The sequence below is a fragment of the Dermacentor andersoni genome, chromosome 1 (assembly GCF_023375885.2).
Source record: "Dermacentor andersoni chromosome 1, qqDerAnde1_hic_scaffold, whole genome shotgun sequence".
Classification (NCBI taxonomy): domain Eukaryota; kingdom Metazoa; phylum Arthropoda; class Arachnida; order Ixodida; family Ixodidae; genus Dermacentor; species Dermacentor andersoni.
The window spans coordinates 56,889,567-56,907,620 of record NC_092814.1 but is presented as its reverse complement, the minus strand read 5'-3'; the positions used below and the strand labels follow the sequence as shown (position 1 = coordinate 56,907,620).

Here is an 18,054-nt window from a genome sequence, read left to right as displayed (position 1 = left end):
TAGTGGAGGGTTGCGGAATAATTTCGACCACCTGGTGGTGTCTAACGCGCCCCCGAAATGCGGAACAAGATTTATTTTTTTGCCCCATTCTGCACCCATCTCTATGCGGTTGTTGATGTCTGGTATCGAACCGAACCCGCCATCTTGTGGTCACTAATAGTACGCCATCTCTACTGAAGCTCCACGGCAGGTGAACGCTGGAAAAGAATCGGCAGTGCGTTTTAAATTCGGAACGCGAATGCCAACCACTGTGTCGTACATGTGCAACCAGTCAAAAAATAAGTTATCGTTGCTCCTGCGGTTTTCTGTGGCCTCGTCTTTTTGCTCGCACTGTTAATTTGTTGCTACAAATATTATTTTAGACACACGCAGCCTACTAGCCATCACTGCCAACGGTGAACTTCAATATTCTCAAATCCCCGCAGACGTGTTACCGAGGGGGAAGAGAAATGAAAGAATAGCACGAATTTTTTTTTTAACTTGCTCGGAGCGCGCACTTTTTGTGATGCACAGCACTTAACAATGATTTATCTCTAAACGCAGAACACAAGCAGCAGCAAAGTTGCGATATCAAAGACTGCAAGCAACACATTAATTTAAATGCGAAGCATTTCTTTTCCTAGTCGGAGCAGAGGTCAGAGCAAGGGCACTTGCAAGGACGCGCCAATTTTGTCTCCCCAAAATGTGGCCGATCCCGGAGACACCGCAGCTCGAAAAGCTACTGGACATAGTGCAAAGGAACATCGGATATCGTGTGCGGCCCGATTGGCAAGTATCTGATACAGTGGAAACAAACGCCTTATACGCGTATAGTGTGAATTAAGGCGACCTTCAGCGGCAGGTGAGGCGCGTGAGCGTAGGCGTGAGCTCGAACACCTACAGGCCGGCGTTGTCATGCTGTCGTCGTCATGCTGTCACCATCATTTCATTGCTTTCATGACAATGCGATCATTATTTCGTGGTCATCGGCTGTCTCGGTGGGGACCCTGGACTAGATGAAGTCCGGAGTGACCCACACTGCTCCTAACGAGAAGCCTTTTCAGAGTAATAATAAAGTTTCTCTCTCTCTCTCTCTCTCTCATTGTCATCTTTCCGACGTTTTTACTCTGTTGCTGTCAATGCGTTCTCATTCGTTGTCATATCATCGTCGACGTCACGTCGTCATCCCAAAATCGGCGTCATGCCCTCCGTGGTCGTTGCATCATCGCCATCTTGTCGTAGCGGTTGCACGGTCGTCAACCCGTTGTCGTCACACCTATGCCGTCACGCCGTAGTCGTGAATCCACCTTCGTCATCCCTTTGTCGTCATGCCATCGTAGATACGCCGTCGTCGTCATCGCATCGTAACCAGTTTAACATCGTCATCCCATCGGTATCGCCCGATCACGGCATCACGTTGTCACGCCGTCTTCGTTGCACCATCATCGTTGCGGCGCCGTCTTTGTCACTCCAGCGGGGTCATATTAGGGTCGTCAGCTAGTCGTCGTCAAAGCCGCCATCGTAATACCACCGTCGTCATACCAGCGTCTTTACTCTGGCGTCTTCATCCTATGGTGGTCATGTAGAAGTCGTCACACCATCGTCGCCACTCTTTGCACATGTTTACGTCCTCAGTAACATACATAAATGGTTCGAATGACATCATAATCAACGATGGGTTTTGATTAAATTTTTTTTTCGATCACCGTGACTTTTTAGCGACTTTGCTGTCGCCGACTTCTCATGCTTCAGTCACTCGTGCGTATAAACTTGTTCGGAGTAGGGACGCCTCTTGCATCCTTTCACTGTCATAAGACCTGCGACAGAATGTTCAGACACCGCCAAGCAAAACTTTCTCAAGAACATAATTTTTTTAACTATTGACGCACCCTTCGAAAACATAAAGCTAGCCCAAATTCGTACACTTTACGAAAAAACCGGCAGAGTTGGCAGGTATGCTACATACGTGGGGACACGAGCAATGCTTTGTAACGATGAATACTCGAAGCTCTTAAACCATGCGCTGCACACGACATGTACTCCGTCAGCCACTGCCATAACGTTCCAGATTTTATGTTGCAGTCCTCTGCACTTAGAAGCAACCAACCATATTTAAGCATGCGTTATTGAGCACTTCTGTTTCAACGCGACCGGCGAAAGCGTTATGGTCAAGACAGAACTTGTGGGAGCACTGTTCCGCATCAGCGCACTTCTACTACCGTAATGCTTCTCCCAAAGATAAGCTGCAAATGTGTTCAAATGGAAAACTTGAATGTCTTACTGTACAGACTGTAAAAGCTTCCCATTGTCACAGTTGTACAAAAGATCGTGTCTGTATTTACCTAGGTACGAGATTGCTTTTATTCCTATCAGCTCTGAATCCAATGCGGAGAAACCGGCGGCACAAAGCAATATTTCTATGTACCTACGTACATAACAGGGCCTGTCCTATTCTGTAATTCTCTTGAAACTAGCAATTTTTTTGACACCTGTAATTGTAGTGCAATTGTATGGGTTAATAACAAACAAACGTAATTACACGTTACCTGTTGCTTCACTGAAAGGCAGCATCTGACAGTTCTCTTCCTATACGACAGAAGTAATAGGACATTCGATTGTGTGTGTATTTGTTGATTTCAGCACGTTTCCCGAGAAACGCTCCAGTACATGAGAAGGAAGAGTAACTGGTTTCCCGCTGAATGTTTCAACAAGAAATGTCCCACTCAAAGGGAGAAAATTCCTTTTGGTGCAAGGAAAGGAATAGATTTTTACGTCTGTCCATTTTGCGGAAGACGGAACTGCTGGACGTGCCGTGCAGTTCACGACGGCATGACGTGCGAGCAGTACCTGAGGAAACTTGTGGACGACATGGACGCTGGGAAGCTCGAAGTAAGTGGTCGTGCAAGCGGCCTGAATGTATCGTCGTGACGCTCCGTATTTATTGCTGGCAAAGTGAAAGAGGCGTTGCTTGGAAAGCATGTGCGTGGTTCTTTTATACCGCGAACAGCACTCATGAGCAAGGCAGTGGACCGATCCTGTTCGTCCGTCCGTCGGTCACACTTTGGCTCAGGCACATTCGTGCTCTCTGCAGTTGTGTCTGTACGAATGCTAAGCCGCTGTACGGAACGCTATCGCGGGCAAGCGGATATTTTAGGGAGAATAAATTTTGCGTACCCAAGCGGCTTTGCAAACCTTTGCGTACTCAAAGCGGCACTCCCTGTTTGCGTTCTTTTGTATACCTGCTTGCATTCTTTTTACTTCCGGCAGTTCGTGCCCCCCGAGCTTTGAATGCGCAAAATCTAAAACTCCGTATTAAGCTCATATATATATTCATCCTGGTTGTTTTTTTAGAACTGCTTTTTAGCGGTTGATAATAAAGGCCTTGGGACGTCCCTAACGTAGGCATTCACTTGTAGCGCAAGATACAAGACGAGTCCTTGCTGGGCTAGTTGGTGTTTATATTGTACTGAAAGAGATTAAGCGTGAAATGAATACGAGGATCGAGGTAGAAGAAGCATGCTGTCCCATCGCAAGACCAAAGCATGAGGCACATAAATTCCCTAGAATGATTTGACCATTGCGTAGCTTAGCAGATTTCTGCAGCTTGAAAATAAGGCGTTTGATGTTTACTGGCAGCTTCATATGCGAATCCATGACAACGGCAGCTTCCATGTACGTTTGATGGTACTTCTGCATAATGTCTGTAGAACGTAAATCTGCATGTTTCCTTGTCTCTGTGTGCCTTGCTAAGAGGAAAGATAAAGCTACAATTTCGCACATTTGCACAGTTTTACCATTATTAAGAAAACAATGCCTCCGCAGCATTGGCATTGCGTGTTTAGGCCCTGTATATAACAGTATATATGTGTAGCTGTTACTGTGAAGTGTCCTCACATAGTACATTTGCTTCCCTCGTTAGGACCCCCGCGAGAAGGAAAAGCGATTGCTGGAGCACATCGCTGCTTACGAGCAAGACGTTGTGTCCACATCCCAGGAATTTGAATGTGCCATCTGTGTCGTGGAAGTAGAACCCGGCAAGGGGATTATTCTCAAGAACTGTCACCACAAGGTGTGCGGGTAAGTACATACCGAGTCAAACTGATACAAGGTTTGCACTTGGCGGTACTGTAAAGGATCCTGTCAATTTTGTAAGCGCACATCCTTACCAGCTAGCTTCGGACGCCTGAAATTATCAATGGAAAGGCAAATTAAACATGCACGCATGTTCACTAAGTCACGTTAGACACCAACCATTGACGCTTTATTTTCCGCAACTTCTGAAGCGTCCGTGACCAACAAACGCCATGCTGTCAAACTTCTTGAGGGCATACAACTCTGTACATGTATACAAACGCCATTCATGGTAACACCGGTCAACACGAATCGCAGTTAGGTAAGATATAATCTATATCAAGATAAAACGCTTTGAATAAAAAAACTTCGTGTGACCAATTTTTACGTGGCTGATATTTTCACGTTATTAGAGAATACCAACAACCGCTAACGCCAAGCCGCATTACGAAGAGGATGAACCTCTCAATCATTTTCGCTCAAGGCTAGGAACACCTGCGGCACTCAAGCCATTTGCTGCCGAAATAGGCGCCAATCGTGCGTCTATTATGCCCAACAGTAACCCCATTCTATGTTCAGGTCTGCCTCACCTGCCTCTGTGAAGCATTTATAAGTCTGAATATGGAGACCAATGGTGTGTTGTAGTGGGCCACTTGGTTCCGAGATATGGTGGAACACTGCACTGCGATGCGGAACTGAGGACAGGACGTGATGAACTGTGTCTCGGCGTCTCAATTCATCGCGCCCTGTCCTGAGTCTTGCATCGCAGCACCATGAATACAAGAGCCACAGCGCTTGATTTTGGCCCTATGAAACAAAGTGTGACGTGCACTTTGCGGCTGTGAGGCAACGATCCTCCACATGCCATATTATTCTTTGCGCTACTTTGCTGTACGTGCAGTGACGACACATAAGTAAATGACGTCGCGGTGTACTGCAGCTCAAGTGCGAAGCTCACATGTTCGAGCTATGTGTGCGACTGCACCTACGAGATCGATATTGCAGCGTATGTCATGTGTCAGAAGGACAGTAAAAAAAAAAAAAAATGCTGTCAACGGCGATGCAGATAACTTCAGTATGTTGAGGTAGCACAGACGCCACGCATCCGAAAAAATAGTGAAATTGACATTGCTTCGACAACCAACACGCGGGAACCGCAACTCGCCGCAAATTAGTTGAAGCAGCACAACTCTATTAAACGTGCATGTCTAATAGCGTCGTTCCAAGCGACTTAGAAGCGTCAGCCTTGTTTCCCCAGCCTTCATTCGCTTTAACAGCCGTCAGTTTTCCCACTTGTGTACGGTAGCAGAGTTAGTGTGCACGCGCTAAAGAGCGTGCAGTCGCAGATGAGGCGTACAACATTCTGTGCACGTTTCTGCAGACCGAATTCCCCCATTTGTATAAGCGCCTGATCAGCATTCCCACGATGTGACCGAGCATACATTAAAGAATTAGCACATTGTAATTAATTACTCGACTGCGCACGATAAAACATTGACGTTAGACAAAAGTGAAGATGTCAGCACTGCCACTAGGAGGACTTTCAACTTGATATGGATACAGCCAAGGTATATAAATGGTAAAAAGAAAATCTGCGCGAGAAAAACAAACTAAAGGTCAGCACACTAGGGCTGTAGTTAAACATTGCCGGCGAGTGCTCAATGGCGCAATAAACACAGATTCGCGTAAAATAATGTTCCTTCGAGCGTATACTGGCGTTAAGAATATGTGAGCGTACATGTTCTTTCTCCGGACCATTTATAAATACTCAACCATCCAGAGAATTACTTGCCTGTCAACACTTGGCATATTGAGGCCTCTTGTCCTAGCATGCGGTATTTTCAGAGAATGCCTGGCCAACACTGCCAAGAACTCCCCAACAGCTGAAGTTCAATGCCCCTGCTTCGATGACCAAGTACCCTGCCAGATGACTGTTTTTGACAGCGACCTCAGGGCGGTAAGGAACATTATTAGATAACGATTATTGCGCGCGCCAACCTTTTGCTCTAGAGTTGGAAAAGGGCACGCCTAACTTAATTTGAAACACTAATGTAGCTTTCATCATCAATCAGCCGTTGTCTGCTTGTACATGGTGCAGTGCGAGTGAATTGCCGTTGTCGAAAGCGCCAACGGTGACCAGAGCTTCGGTTCTTGTGTGTCACAGGAGTATCGGAGAACGATCCAGCAGCAGCTCTGGTCATAATGCGTGCAGTAGCGCCGGAACTTATAGAGGACTACACGCCATACCTTTGTTGCGCCCGTGTTACTGAAACTGACACATCGAAAACGATGTGCGCATTGCAGTTGTGATCTCTCTGTTGTGCACTATTGCGCACAGACGTGGCGCAGACGCTAATGCCCAATTTCGCAATGCGGAGCACAAGTTCTTCATTTCAAAAACTATTATCGCCATTTCCCAGTGCCTGTCGAAGGACGACTACGACGCACTGCAGGACAGGAGCCTGCGCGAGGCTGAGAACAAAAGCAAAGAGCCGGCGTTCCATTGCAAGACGCCCGACTGCCGGGGCTGGTGTTTGCACGACCGCGACGTCGAGCTCTTCCAGTGCCCCGTGTGCGGCAAGGAGAATTGCCTCCGCTGCGAGGCTATTCACGAGGGCATGAAATGCGCCCAATATCAGGAAGACTTGAAGATCAGGGCCCAGAATGACGCAGCGGCCAAGGCCTCGCTCAACTTTCTCGAGGTGACCCTTTCGCCCTCCTCCATTTTTTTTTTTATCTCTCGAACTTTCATGCACCATCGCGTGACGTCACTTTGATTTCGTGTATGGTGCGGACGAGCAAGGTCTCTGCCGTTGTGAGGTCTGCGCGGGCACATTTGACATCACAAACAGGCCACTTTCAGGCATATGCAGGTCGGCAAACTCCCTCATGAGTAGATTCCCTGAGACTCGGACCAACCCGTGAGTCTGAGTGAGCCCGGCTGAGTAGAATTTTGATGAGTCCCAATGACCCAACGAGGGCGAAATGCAAGAACGCTCGTGTACCGTGCATTGGGTGCACGTTGAAGAGCCCCGGGCGGTCAAAATTAATCCGGAATTTCCCTAACCAACTACGGCGTGCCGCATAATCATATCGTGGTTTTGGCACGTAGAAACCAGAATAAAATTTTTAGTCCAAGTGAGCTTGGCTAAGTAAAATTTCGGTGAGTCTGAGTCCGAGCGAACCCTAAGCAAAAAAAGCGAGAAAGGTATTTTTGTGAGTGAGCTTGAGTGATTTCCATTTATATTGCCGAACTATGCTTTCATGTTACTTCTGTGCGTCGTGACGTTTCGCGTACCACTATAGTCCTTCCGGATGAGACGTCAAGGTTTGTCTTCAGGGGATCTGCATGCATAAAGTCCCAATTACACGCTCTATTTTGTACTGCTGCAATGTATGGATCAAAAAGTTATTTTGGTTATTTCGTGGTGAAATTTATTGGGGAAAATTGCTCGCAGCCAACTTGACAGGCTGAAACACTCAACAGAGGGCGATCCAGAACAAATCGACATGCAGTTATTATTAAGCATAGGGTTGTAGAAGTAACGGTAACAGAATGTAGAGAGATAAAAGAGATTACATAAAGCGCCAAGGAAACGACAAACGCCTGTCAATAAAATAATGGTAGCTAACTTTAGCATATGAAAGCGCAGCTTGTACATTTAGTTGATTTGGTGAATACAAGTGTTTGCTTCCTTGCACAAAGGGTCTGAAATAGCGTTTTCTTCAGCGCATTCCTTCAGGGCATTTCTTTTCTCCAAGCTTAATCCAGCCGTGCGTGTGAATATGTGTGATTTAAAGCGATTAGTTATGCTGGGCGTATAAGGGACGAACTAAGTGCTGTCGGTAAGTAAATGCTTGTCAAGGTACGCCCAGTAGGTGAGCTATAGCGGAAGGACGGGAGTTGAACATTGCTTGAGCTGTCGCAGTTCAGGTGATGAGAAGCAGTGAACAGGGGGAGCTTTTCTTGACGCAGGAAATGCTCAAAACCCAGCAAGCGATGCGATGCCCTCAGTGCCGCGTTGTCATCATCAAACGGTCCGGGTGTGATTTCATGGTGTGCACCTCATGCCAGACTCAGTTGTGTTGGGCCACCAGAGGAGCTCGATGGGGCCCGAATGTGAGTGTCGTGGTCGTTTTTCTTTCTTTATTTCCTCTCCTAACCACAACCCTTGGCTCAGCGCAGACGGGCCCTGAACTCGAAAGCCACCATCATTTTTTTTTTTTTTGTTGCTATAGTGCGAGAGTGGGATTGTATCAGGTTGGACGTGCCACTAAGAGTGACGCGAGGGCTCCTTTCTTTCTGATTCGGAATGAAACGGCAAGCTTTTTTACTAGTATGTCCAGTTATTGCAAAGGACGCTTCGATTTCACGATTTCTTGGCACTCATTGCAACTATCGCAAGGAAAAATGTATAACGATACATCGAATGCCACCCACCTTTAGAAAGCTTTAGTAAAGCGAAAGCCTAGGCTCATGGTGAAGTTTGTGTCAGCAGACCTGACCGCCGGAGTTTCCGCCAGAGCGTCATCACGCCATATGAAGACAGATTAAAGACAGATTAAAGAATGAAAAATGATTGATAGTGAGAGTTAGTGAATGACAACGTTACAATGGAGATAGGTAGAGTTTAATAATGACTAGTAATAACTAATAATGACTACTAACGAGTTGTAATGACTTCTGATGACTCCGAAATGACCAATATGTCTAACGACGGCTTGTAATGACTACAACTGATTAGAAATGGCTAGAAATGTCTAGTAATGAGTAGTAATGACTACTAATGACTTGTAATGACTACTAATGACTACGAAATGACCAATATGTCTAACGACGGCTTGTAATGACCACAATTGATTACAAATGACTAAAATGCTTACTAGTGAGCACTAATGACTAATAATGACTGAAATGATTTGTAATGACTAGTAATGACAAGTAATGACTGAAATGACCAATATGTCTAACGACAACTTGTAACGACTACAATTGATTAGAAATGACTAAAAATGCTTAGTAATGACCAGTAATGACTAATAATGACTAAAATGACTTGTAATGACTACTGTCGACTAGGATATGACCAACATGTCTAACGACGGCTTGTACTGACTACAATTGATTACAAATCGCTATAAATGCTTAGTAGTGAGCAGTAATGACTAATAATGACTGAAATGACTACTACTGACTAGGATATGACCAACATGTCTAACGACGGCTTGTAATGACCACAACTGATTACCAATGACTAAAAATGCTTAGTAGTGAGCAGTAATGACTAAAACAAAGAAAAGATGCAAAGAGAAAGCGACGAATAATAAGAGGAGGAAGAGTAGGCTTTCGCTGTTCCCCTCTTAAGAGAGATCTTAAGGGACCCTGTAATTTTGAGTGCGATTATGGAAAAACAAGTCGCACTTTGACCTCCAAGAATTATCACTATCCGGCACATAATACTACTACAGTGGCAGCGATACTATATAGCTTGCAGTGCTACAGCATATTGGCTCACGATATTGCTAATGCGACAAGGTAGATTAAAGATGGACGGTACCTTGCGTATAAAATAGTTCTGTGGTAGGAATCAGCGTGATCACATCCTTAGGCCTGCATTCTCTTTTAAAGTGGACGGTGAGCCGAGACGTAAGCGCACGAGCCAGAAACTTTGCATTCAACACCTACTTCAAATGTTTAAGTTGCGTCATGTAGTCGATGTAATCGCATGGGTCACAGTCCTGAGCCTCCTCCTGATCCATCGAAATTTGGATCTGTTCTTGAACTGCTCTGATCGCGCAGATGTAGCCATAGACGTCCGAGGACCATGTTCATTGCAGCATCATATAGCTATAAGAATCCTGTTTGGCTCCTCCTTCGCAGGGTGTCGGCGACATAAGCGGTGGTTGCAGATGCGGTGTGGGCGGCGTCAAATGCCACCCGACGTGCACGACTTGCCACTAGCTTCAAAAAAGTCGGCGTAAGTCACGATCACATGTAGACTTCGCTTCCTCGTTTGTTCTCGTGAGCGTGAAACACAATGCTGCTGTTTCCACAATTGTGTTGACTAGGAAAGAATGTTTATTTTTGCTTTTCTACGTGCGCCTGCACTTCTTTCAATATATATACAGGTTGCCCCACATAATTTGAGCCAAAGTTTTAAAAATGAGAGGCACTCCGAACACGAGTTGAACCGAATGCATAATGTTCGCACAAGCCTAGAGTTACTCAGGCTATTTTTTATTTTCCCCTTATCTAATGTATTACTTATGTTTAATTAATCAACTATTTAAGTATTGGCTGCAGACCCCAAGTGTGATACGCAAAGTTGTAGAACACCTTGAGAAACCTCTCAGTAAATTGTTTCCAACGCGATATATCTCACGTGGTCCTTTTTTCCGCGTTCCAAAGAAAGCCCGTGAAATATGAAAAAAAAAATACCACGTGGCGGGGCTCTTGCGCAATGTTATTGTGCTGCTCTCAAGCGTGCGATGAATGAACAAGGTCGGCTGCAGCGAGACTTGCCCGCGACAGGGCCATAGAGAAAGAAAATTGAATTTCTTTCTCTATGACAGGGCGTTATGCCTAGTGTAGGTATCTGGGCATGCGGCTCTTATCGCATGACGGTGTAAATGCATGCTGCTGGCCGAGCGTTGCAGAAGCGATAAAGCGTCTAAGGCCACGAAATAGAAAAGACGAAAGCAGTATGTCTTGATTCTGCTTGAAAAAAGGAAAGGGCGAAGCGCGTGGGAACGATGGAGGGCGATGACGACTGCTACAATTTTGCCTTTGTACACAAATGACCTTGTGGTAGTTTTCGAATTGAACGATGATTGTACAACTTTAAACCTTAGCGCTCGAATAACAGCGGATAAATTACACGGGGTCAAAACTAGTAGTAAAAAAAAAAACCTTGGCTATATTCAAGGAAGATTACGCATGTCTTCTTCAGACGATGACTCTTTTCGCACTGGCCCCGTCTGCTCTCCTTCTCACACTTACTGTCTACCAGACTTTCTTCTTAAGGCGTATAAGCCTTTAGTGGCTCATGGGCGTACGGGCGCAGTCCGTGGTGGACGCAGGAAAGCGGTGATAACCGGCGAGGGGAGCAAGGAGAGGAGGCGCCATGCCAGTAGCGCTGTGCGAGTGGGGGAGCGCGGACATCGGCGACAAACCTCGCAGCCATATGGCCGTGATTGCATGTCATGCTCGCGGCCACGGCGGCGTCCGTTCGTAGAACAGTTCAGACAACAGCAGTGGCAGTCATAGATAGGCTTTCGCCTATCGCAGTTTAGCTCAGCAAAGTGCCCATAGATTTTTGATCTCGCACCCCGCACGTGTGCATCGCTTCGTGGTCGTAGTATCGGGTGGCCGCGTCACACTTGTGCACTGTGACCGGCGCGTCAGTTCCGTCAGAACCTGCAGGCTGTTCCAGTTTACCGGATGTAGATCATACCTTATGTACCTCGCTTGAACCAATGCCAGCGGACTGCAATATATCCAGTGCTCTTCAGACGCCCGTACCCCTGTGTGTTCTCCAAAGCAACGCTATTTGGCTGTGACCAACGTGATCAGCAGATATGGCTTACTCCAATGAGGAAAGAGCGGATATGGTTTTGGCTCTAGGTGTGTCAAGTAGACATAGAAGGCGCGCAGTTGAGCTATTTTAACGCTGGCATCCAGGTACGCGTCCGAGCTCAATGGCGATTGTGCGTGCATATGAAACGCTGAGACAGACTGGGACTTTTTACGAAGAAACAACATAAATCTTCAATCCTGGGCGAGGACGTGGAGACAGATATTCTGTCAGTCTTCTTCAGACCCACATGCAAGTGTTCGTAGTGTGGGTGCTGAAGCTGGATGGATGGATGGATGCAAAACTTTAATGAAGGTCCTGAGGTACGCGACTCAGCGCGCTGCAAGCCGCTCCCACGTTGGGACAGTCAGGCCATGCCCGATCGCCGCATCGTGGGCCCTCTGGACAGCCCATTGTTGCGCCCCGGCATCGGGGCTCTTGATAGCGGAGAGCCACTTCTCCTCATTGATTTGCTCTGTGCCTCGTAACGAGGGGCAACGCCAGAGCATATGGTCTAGGATAGCGAAGTCGTTGCAGTGCCTGCAAGAACTAGTGGCATAAGTGTCGGGCTAAAGCTTGTGGAATAAAGCCGGGCTGGGATACGAGCCTGTTTGCAATAATCTGAGGGACAATGCCTGCGCTCTATTTAACTTCTTGCAAGGAAGAGGAAAGTCTCTCTTGCCGATATAAAAGTGCTGCATAATTTCATTGTATGTGGTCGGTTGATCTCTGTTCTCCACCACTGCGGGCCGGCGGTGGAGTTCTCCATGGTCGCGGAAAGCGAGACCTCGCGCCTTGGAGTGGGCCAGCTCGTTGAGGTTTGTGGGGCCTCCCAAGACGGATCTCATGTGAGCGGGGAACCACATGAGAGTGTGGGTGGCGATGCTTTTGCGGTCGAGAATGCTGAAGCTGGAGTGTCAGTCTTCAGAGTGGAGAGTACTTAAGATGGGGAGGAGGCAACTTCATTCGTACCACGTGCAGCTGCACCAGATGTTGGAGCCCCGCTATTTCTAAAATCGAAAGCACTTTGCAAACTGGATTATAATTAAGGTGGAAGAGGACTGAGGCTTTGTCAACAAAATACTGTGGACCCATGAAGCTACCATTTCACGTAATGACCAAGTGAACATCCACAACGCTCACTATTGGAGCGTTGAAACCCTCACTGGGTTTTGAAGGGACATCAGCAATATCAGTGGTCGGTTAATGTGTGGTGTGGAATTTACGGTGGCACTATCATTGGCCCCGTGTTTTTGGATAACACGCTTACAGGCTAAAGAAAACACGGGCAGGTTACTTAATAAACAACGGCCATGCTTGAGCCTCCGTAAAGTGATACGCTGCCCTGTGTGGCTTATACGATGTCCCACGAAACTTGTGCCAAAATTATATATATATATATATATATATATATATATATATATTGGAAGTGCCATGTAGCTATACAGAAGAGGTAATGTTGTTTGCCATCACTTGGAGCAAGTCAGACTATTTTGTATTTCCATTAATCACATTATTAGTAATTAGTAGTTAATCAATTAATTATAACATTCATAGCAAAAGCATCAATGAGGAAATTGTAGACCATCCTGAAAAATTCCATTCCCAGCTTTCTGTTGCTCAATACGTGCTACATAAAAGTTTTTTCCAAACCTGAAAGCAGCCTGCGAAAAGTGCCGGACGAAAGCCCGCGAAACACGAAAAAGTGCCAATCATTTCAAAAGTGGCATGTAATAGTTATCTTTTCATTCTTTCTTTATTTTCTTTCTTTTTTTCTATGTCATCATAAATCTGGAAATCGGCGTTTGTAAGGTGCACTCATCACCTCTTATGGTTCCGGTGAAAATCGGTAATTTTATTCTTATCAAAATGATCGGGTTCCTTGTTATATATTATATACTTGGTGCCTTGTATCGAGTCGTAGCTCAGCTGCTCTGCGCTTTACAAGCAGATTTCCACATTACTGTGCATTAATATGCGCCATTTAACGAGTATAGTTGCTCCTGTGACATTCATTCATTTTTTGACGTTCGAAGCAGATTCCGCACTGCGTGGTAGCAATCGGCACTCAAAGTGGAGAGCTTACGCTTTCCGCCCTGGCCGCGACGTATAACCTTTATATGACCTTATCAGTCCCCGGCTGCATTGCGTATAAAGAACAGGGGATAATGTGACAAAGAACGCCTCTTTTGGTTTACATACCTCGTTCTTGGAGCGGGCTGCAGTTAAATTAGTGTCAATTCGCCAAACTTTCATGCTGTTGCCTTTTCAACTATTCCTATATCCAACAGAAAACTCAGTGTTGATTCTTGTGTACTTTGTTCTTTCTTTCTCTCTTGTAGGAAGCGGTGCTGCGCAGCAGAAGGTTCGATCCCTGTCGATATCCTGGTTGAACAGTAACATTAAGAAAACTCACCAGTAAACGAACACATAGGTTCACGTGTTTTTTTACTTGGAAAATGTGTGCTTGTAGATAAAAAAAAAACCGTGTAATAGTGTGCTGGCTACAAATTTTGTATAAGGCGACCGAGAGAAAAAAAAAAGTGTTGTTGGAGTTCGCGAGAAGAGATTTCTTTCATTTGGCAGGAACTAATAAATTTCTAGTGTTCACCTAATGCTATACTTTCGCCGTTATGTCTGTTTCAGTCATGAAAGGGGAAAATTTTCATCCACCAGAATTAGCATGACGCTACAAAAGTGCGGATTTCTCAGAAAGAAAGCTTCGCAGTTGAGGAAATATTCGGCCTCGTCCGGGATTCGAACCTGGGACTAATGCCTTTCCCAGGCGGTCGCTCTACCATCCGAGCTAACCAGGAGGCTAGCAGAGTGTAGCGCGAGGGCGAATTAACCAACAATTTGAAGCACAGGGACACTAAATATGGAAAATCAGTTTTCATTTTTCTGCACCTTGCGGGATTCCGCAAACATGTTTTCCTTATTTCAGTCATGCAAGGCCTACATTTCTTCTAATCGCGTTACCACATTCAAAGTTAACACAAAGCATTCGTTTCATACTTCTGCCATACTTGGAGAACGTGAAATACGAGAGCTGCCTAAGGCGTATCTGATAAAAGTAAGTTCGATGTTTGTTTCGAAAAAAACAAACTGCTGACTGACGGACAAATGTACAAATAAGTTGTACTCATCGTTCGCACATCGCAAAAATGTGGTTTATTATAGTGACGATGTGTCCACAGACCGTGCTCTAAACCAGACTTACATGACGTGCCGGACTTCAGTACCACAATTGCAATTTTCGGTTATTACGATGTTAATCACCTTACTTAGGTTACCATATAACAGAGCGGGTCACTATTCCGGGCTTTTATTTTCCCGGACGCTACAAATTACCAGTGCGCTTCGAGCGCAAACACGGTTATTCTTCCACCGTAAGTGCGAATGTGCAAACGAATGATCACTTGCGAGATATCGTTACTGTGCATGCGCAATAGCGCATCGCCACAACGCTGATATTATCTGGATGAAGGACTCGTAAAGTTGCGGTGTGTCGGAATCGCCACTGAAAGGGGGGGGGGGGGGGGGGGGGGGCGTTCCACGGAACACAGGCTTTATTATTCCCTTAATGTATTTCGTGTAGCGTGCACTGGGTGCACATTAAAAAACCCCAGGTGGCCAAAATAAATCCGGAGTCCCCCCTTACGGCCCACGTCACAATCATATCGGGGTTTTGGCACGTAAAATCCCAGAATTTCATTTTTAAAACTGTCTTCCTTATATAATCTTGTACCACCCATCATTGTAACCAGGGGCATATTTTGCAACGATCGCTTTCCACTCTCTCTGCCCTTTGTCATTTTTTCGGACGCCACCGCGCCGCCGTCAACGGCCACTCGGCACGACCGATAAGAAAAAAAGCGTCACCACGAAATTCGACCGCTGCACCGCAAAGTATGAACAAGACATCACAAATAAAAAAAAAACAGGTAGCCCACTAGCACACCTAACAAAGCCCACAGTTATCTTGGCCAGCGGTCGTTGTCGGCGCTTTATTGTTCGACTCAGAGTTATCGAGGTCGACGGCTTTTGGTCTTCATCGAATTTTTTTTTTTAATTTGTGGGGCCGCAACATTCGAATGGGGACGGATTACCAGCAGGCTGCATGCATGGGCTGCACACATTATGAAATCACTTTTTTTTAATACGGCACCAGAATGCGCCGACACAACCGCCACCGCGGTCACCGTATACCTCCCATGCATCTGCCGCAACCGCTGCTGCAGCCGCGCAAGCACCTCCGACGCGCGTGACGTCATAACCACAGAAGCGCAGGCCACGTGTACAGGCGCCGTCGCAACGCTCTTTCCCCTTCATTATTCGTCAAGCAGGATTTGAAACAAATATCGCGCATGAAGGCCAACTTGCAAGGCTAAGTGCACTTTCTAATATCCCGGGTGTTTCAGCGAACACTTTCAGAAAATTTTTAAAATTGCCTGTGGCAGATAGCACAATTCTAGTCCATGAACTGGTCTACTCGAAGAGGCGGACATCACTTGCACAAACATTGAAATGCATAATCAACGAATTAAAAGTTCACTAATTAAGTTTCTGGCTAATTATGGCACATATTGCAATTTAGAAATTCTAGCCGGGGAGTTCAGAAGGAATTCTCACAATCACATCACTTTCGAGATATGAATTCCCGAACTTTGCGGAGAAATGCATTGGCGTTTCAGTTACTTTTGTCCTTCAGTGCAAAAAACGACGTTTTGTTACGAAAGTAAGTGGAACGACAGTGCATCTTCACCGCAAGCGTGACGGCGCATATATTGTAAATGGTGTCAGCCATACAATTATTTTCAGGTGGATAGGCCTTGCAGTCTCACCCGCTAGAATTTGTAAGTTGCGATAGGTGCCATATGATAATTAGCTTAAAAATTAATTAGCGTTCTTTTTTTGTTGATTAGTCGATAATGCATTTCAATTTCAAGCAGACCAGCTCATGGACTATAATTGTGCTATCTGGCACAGGCAAGTTTTTTAAATGTTATTAATGAAGTTATTTAAATGTTATTAATGAAAACCTAACCTCACGAACCAGAAAGCTTCTTGCTGCCACTAAAGAATGGGCGAAGAATGCAGACTATCAGTTTGTTTGGCATTCAAATGACAAGGTGCTGATGCGCAAATCGAGTGGTGAACCAGCGACGGTAGTGAAAGACGTGAATGAACTCCGGGCCATCAGCACCTGAGTCTTCGTTTTTGGTGTTACTGATCTAATTCCAATGGAGCAGCTCGGTCTTATCGATAAACAAAAATGGTTTTCTTCTTTTGCTGCAGTTAAAGGCGTGAGCTGTTAACATATTAATGTACAATCTGCTTGTAACAAACTTGGTGAACTAGAAACCTTTTTCGATGACATAAATGACCTCTGTGATGTCATTATGTTATGTGAAACCTGGTACTCAAATGATGTTAATATTCTTCGACTACCGCAAAAGTAAACACTTTGCTTGAACAGAACAACTCGACGCGGCGGTGGTGTATCTCTGCTGGTGAAAAATTCCATACCTTTTGACATACTGGAAGACTTTACAACAATAACGCACAATGTCGAGTCATTGTGCATTCAAGCTGATGGTGTTATATTTAGTGTGTGCTACCAGACGCTATCGTGCAGGAGTTCCTCACTTTTGTAGATCATCTGTTGACGTATGCATGCGAAAACAAGCAAAAAGTGATCCTTGGCGGCGATTATAACATTGACATGAGTGCATGTAGTGCTAGAGAGCATGACTTATTAAATATAATCTTGTCGAACGGTTGTATAAATGTTATAGAATCGAGTACTAGAATCACAATGTCCTCGGAGAGTACGTTAGATCTATTTATTACAAATTATGAGTCTTCATATGTGAAAAGCGCTGTTTTAAGCAGCCCAGTTGGTGATCATAATCCAATATGCAGTTTTATCGAGCGTCAATTAAAGAAGGTTTACAAAAATATAACTAGGATATTCAGAACATCAATGAGCGTACAATGGCAGCGTTTCAAACAGAATTACAACGAGTAAGTTGGGAGGACGTACTTGAGGAATATAATGCAGAAAGAGCCTACAATATCTTCATTGAAAAATTCTTCGTTGTGTATAAGAAACACTTCACCGTCAAACAATATAAACCCAAGTCGTGCAGAAAACCATGGATAACAAGAGAGATATTAAAGAAAATAAAAAGACGCCAAACGTTGTACGCGAGATTCATTAAAACTCGTGAAATTGCTGATCTTAAAGAATTTAAAATTTACAGGAACAGTGTAAACAAGGAAATAAGGAAAACCAGAGATAACTATTATCTACAATCTTTTTTATTGTGTGATGGAAACTCAGAAAAACTGTGGAGGAACCTTGATAATATATTAGAGCGGAAACAACGCGCAGAACCTATCGAAAAAAATTAGTCTAGAAGATCGT

At 45.2% G+C, this 18,054-nt stretch overlaps 1 protein-coding gene across 3 annotated transcripts in view; it reads left to right on the top strand.

Annotated features, from left to right (window-relative positions):
* LOC126543797 (uncharacterized) overlaps nt 1-14,246 on the top strand; it is a 47,609-nt gene extending 33,363 nt beyond the window's left edge. For all 3 annotated transcript variants that reach the window (XM_050190921.2, XM_055061520.2, XM_050190920.3), the window contains 7 exons: nt 2,620-2,868; nt 3,899-4,056; nt 5,896-6,007; nt 6,471-6,752; nt 8,027-8,170; nt 9,932-10,028; nt 13,967-14,246. In XM_050190921.2, the coding sequence (XP_050046878.1) occupies nt 2,620-2,868; nt 3,899-4,056; nt 5,896-6,007; nt 6,471-6,752; nt 8,027-8,170; nt 9,932-10,012 (1,026 nt within the window). In that variant the 3' untranslated portion in view covers nt 10,013-10,028; nt 13,967-14,246. The remainder of the gene's footprint in view (nt 1-2,619; nt 2,869-3,898; nt 4,057-5,895; nt 6,008-6,470; nt 6,753-8,026; nt 8,171-9,931; nt 10,029-13,966) is intronic.
* Nucleotides 14,247-18,054: the final 3,808 nt, after the last annotated feature.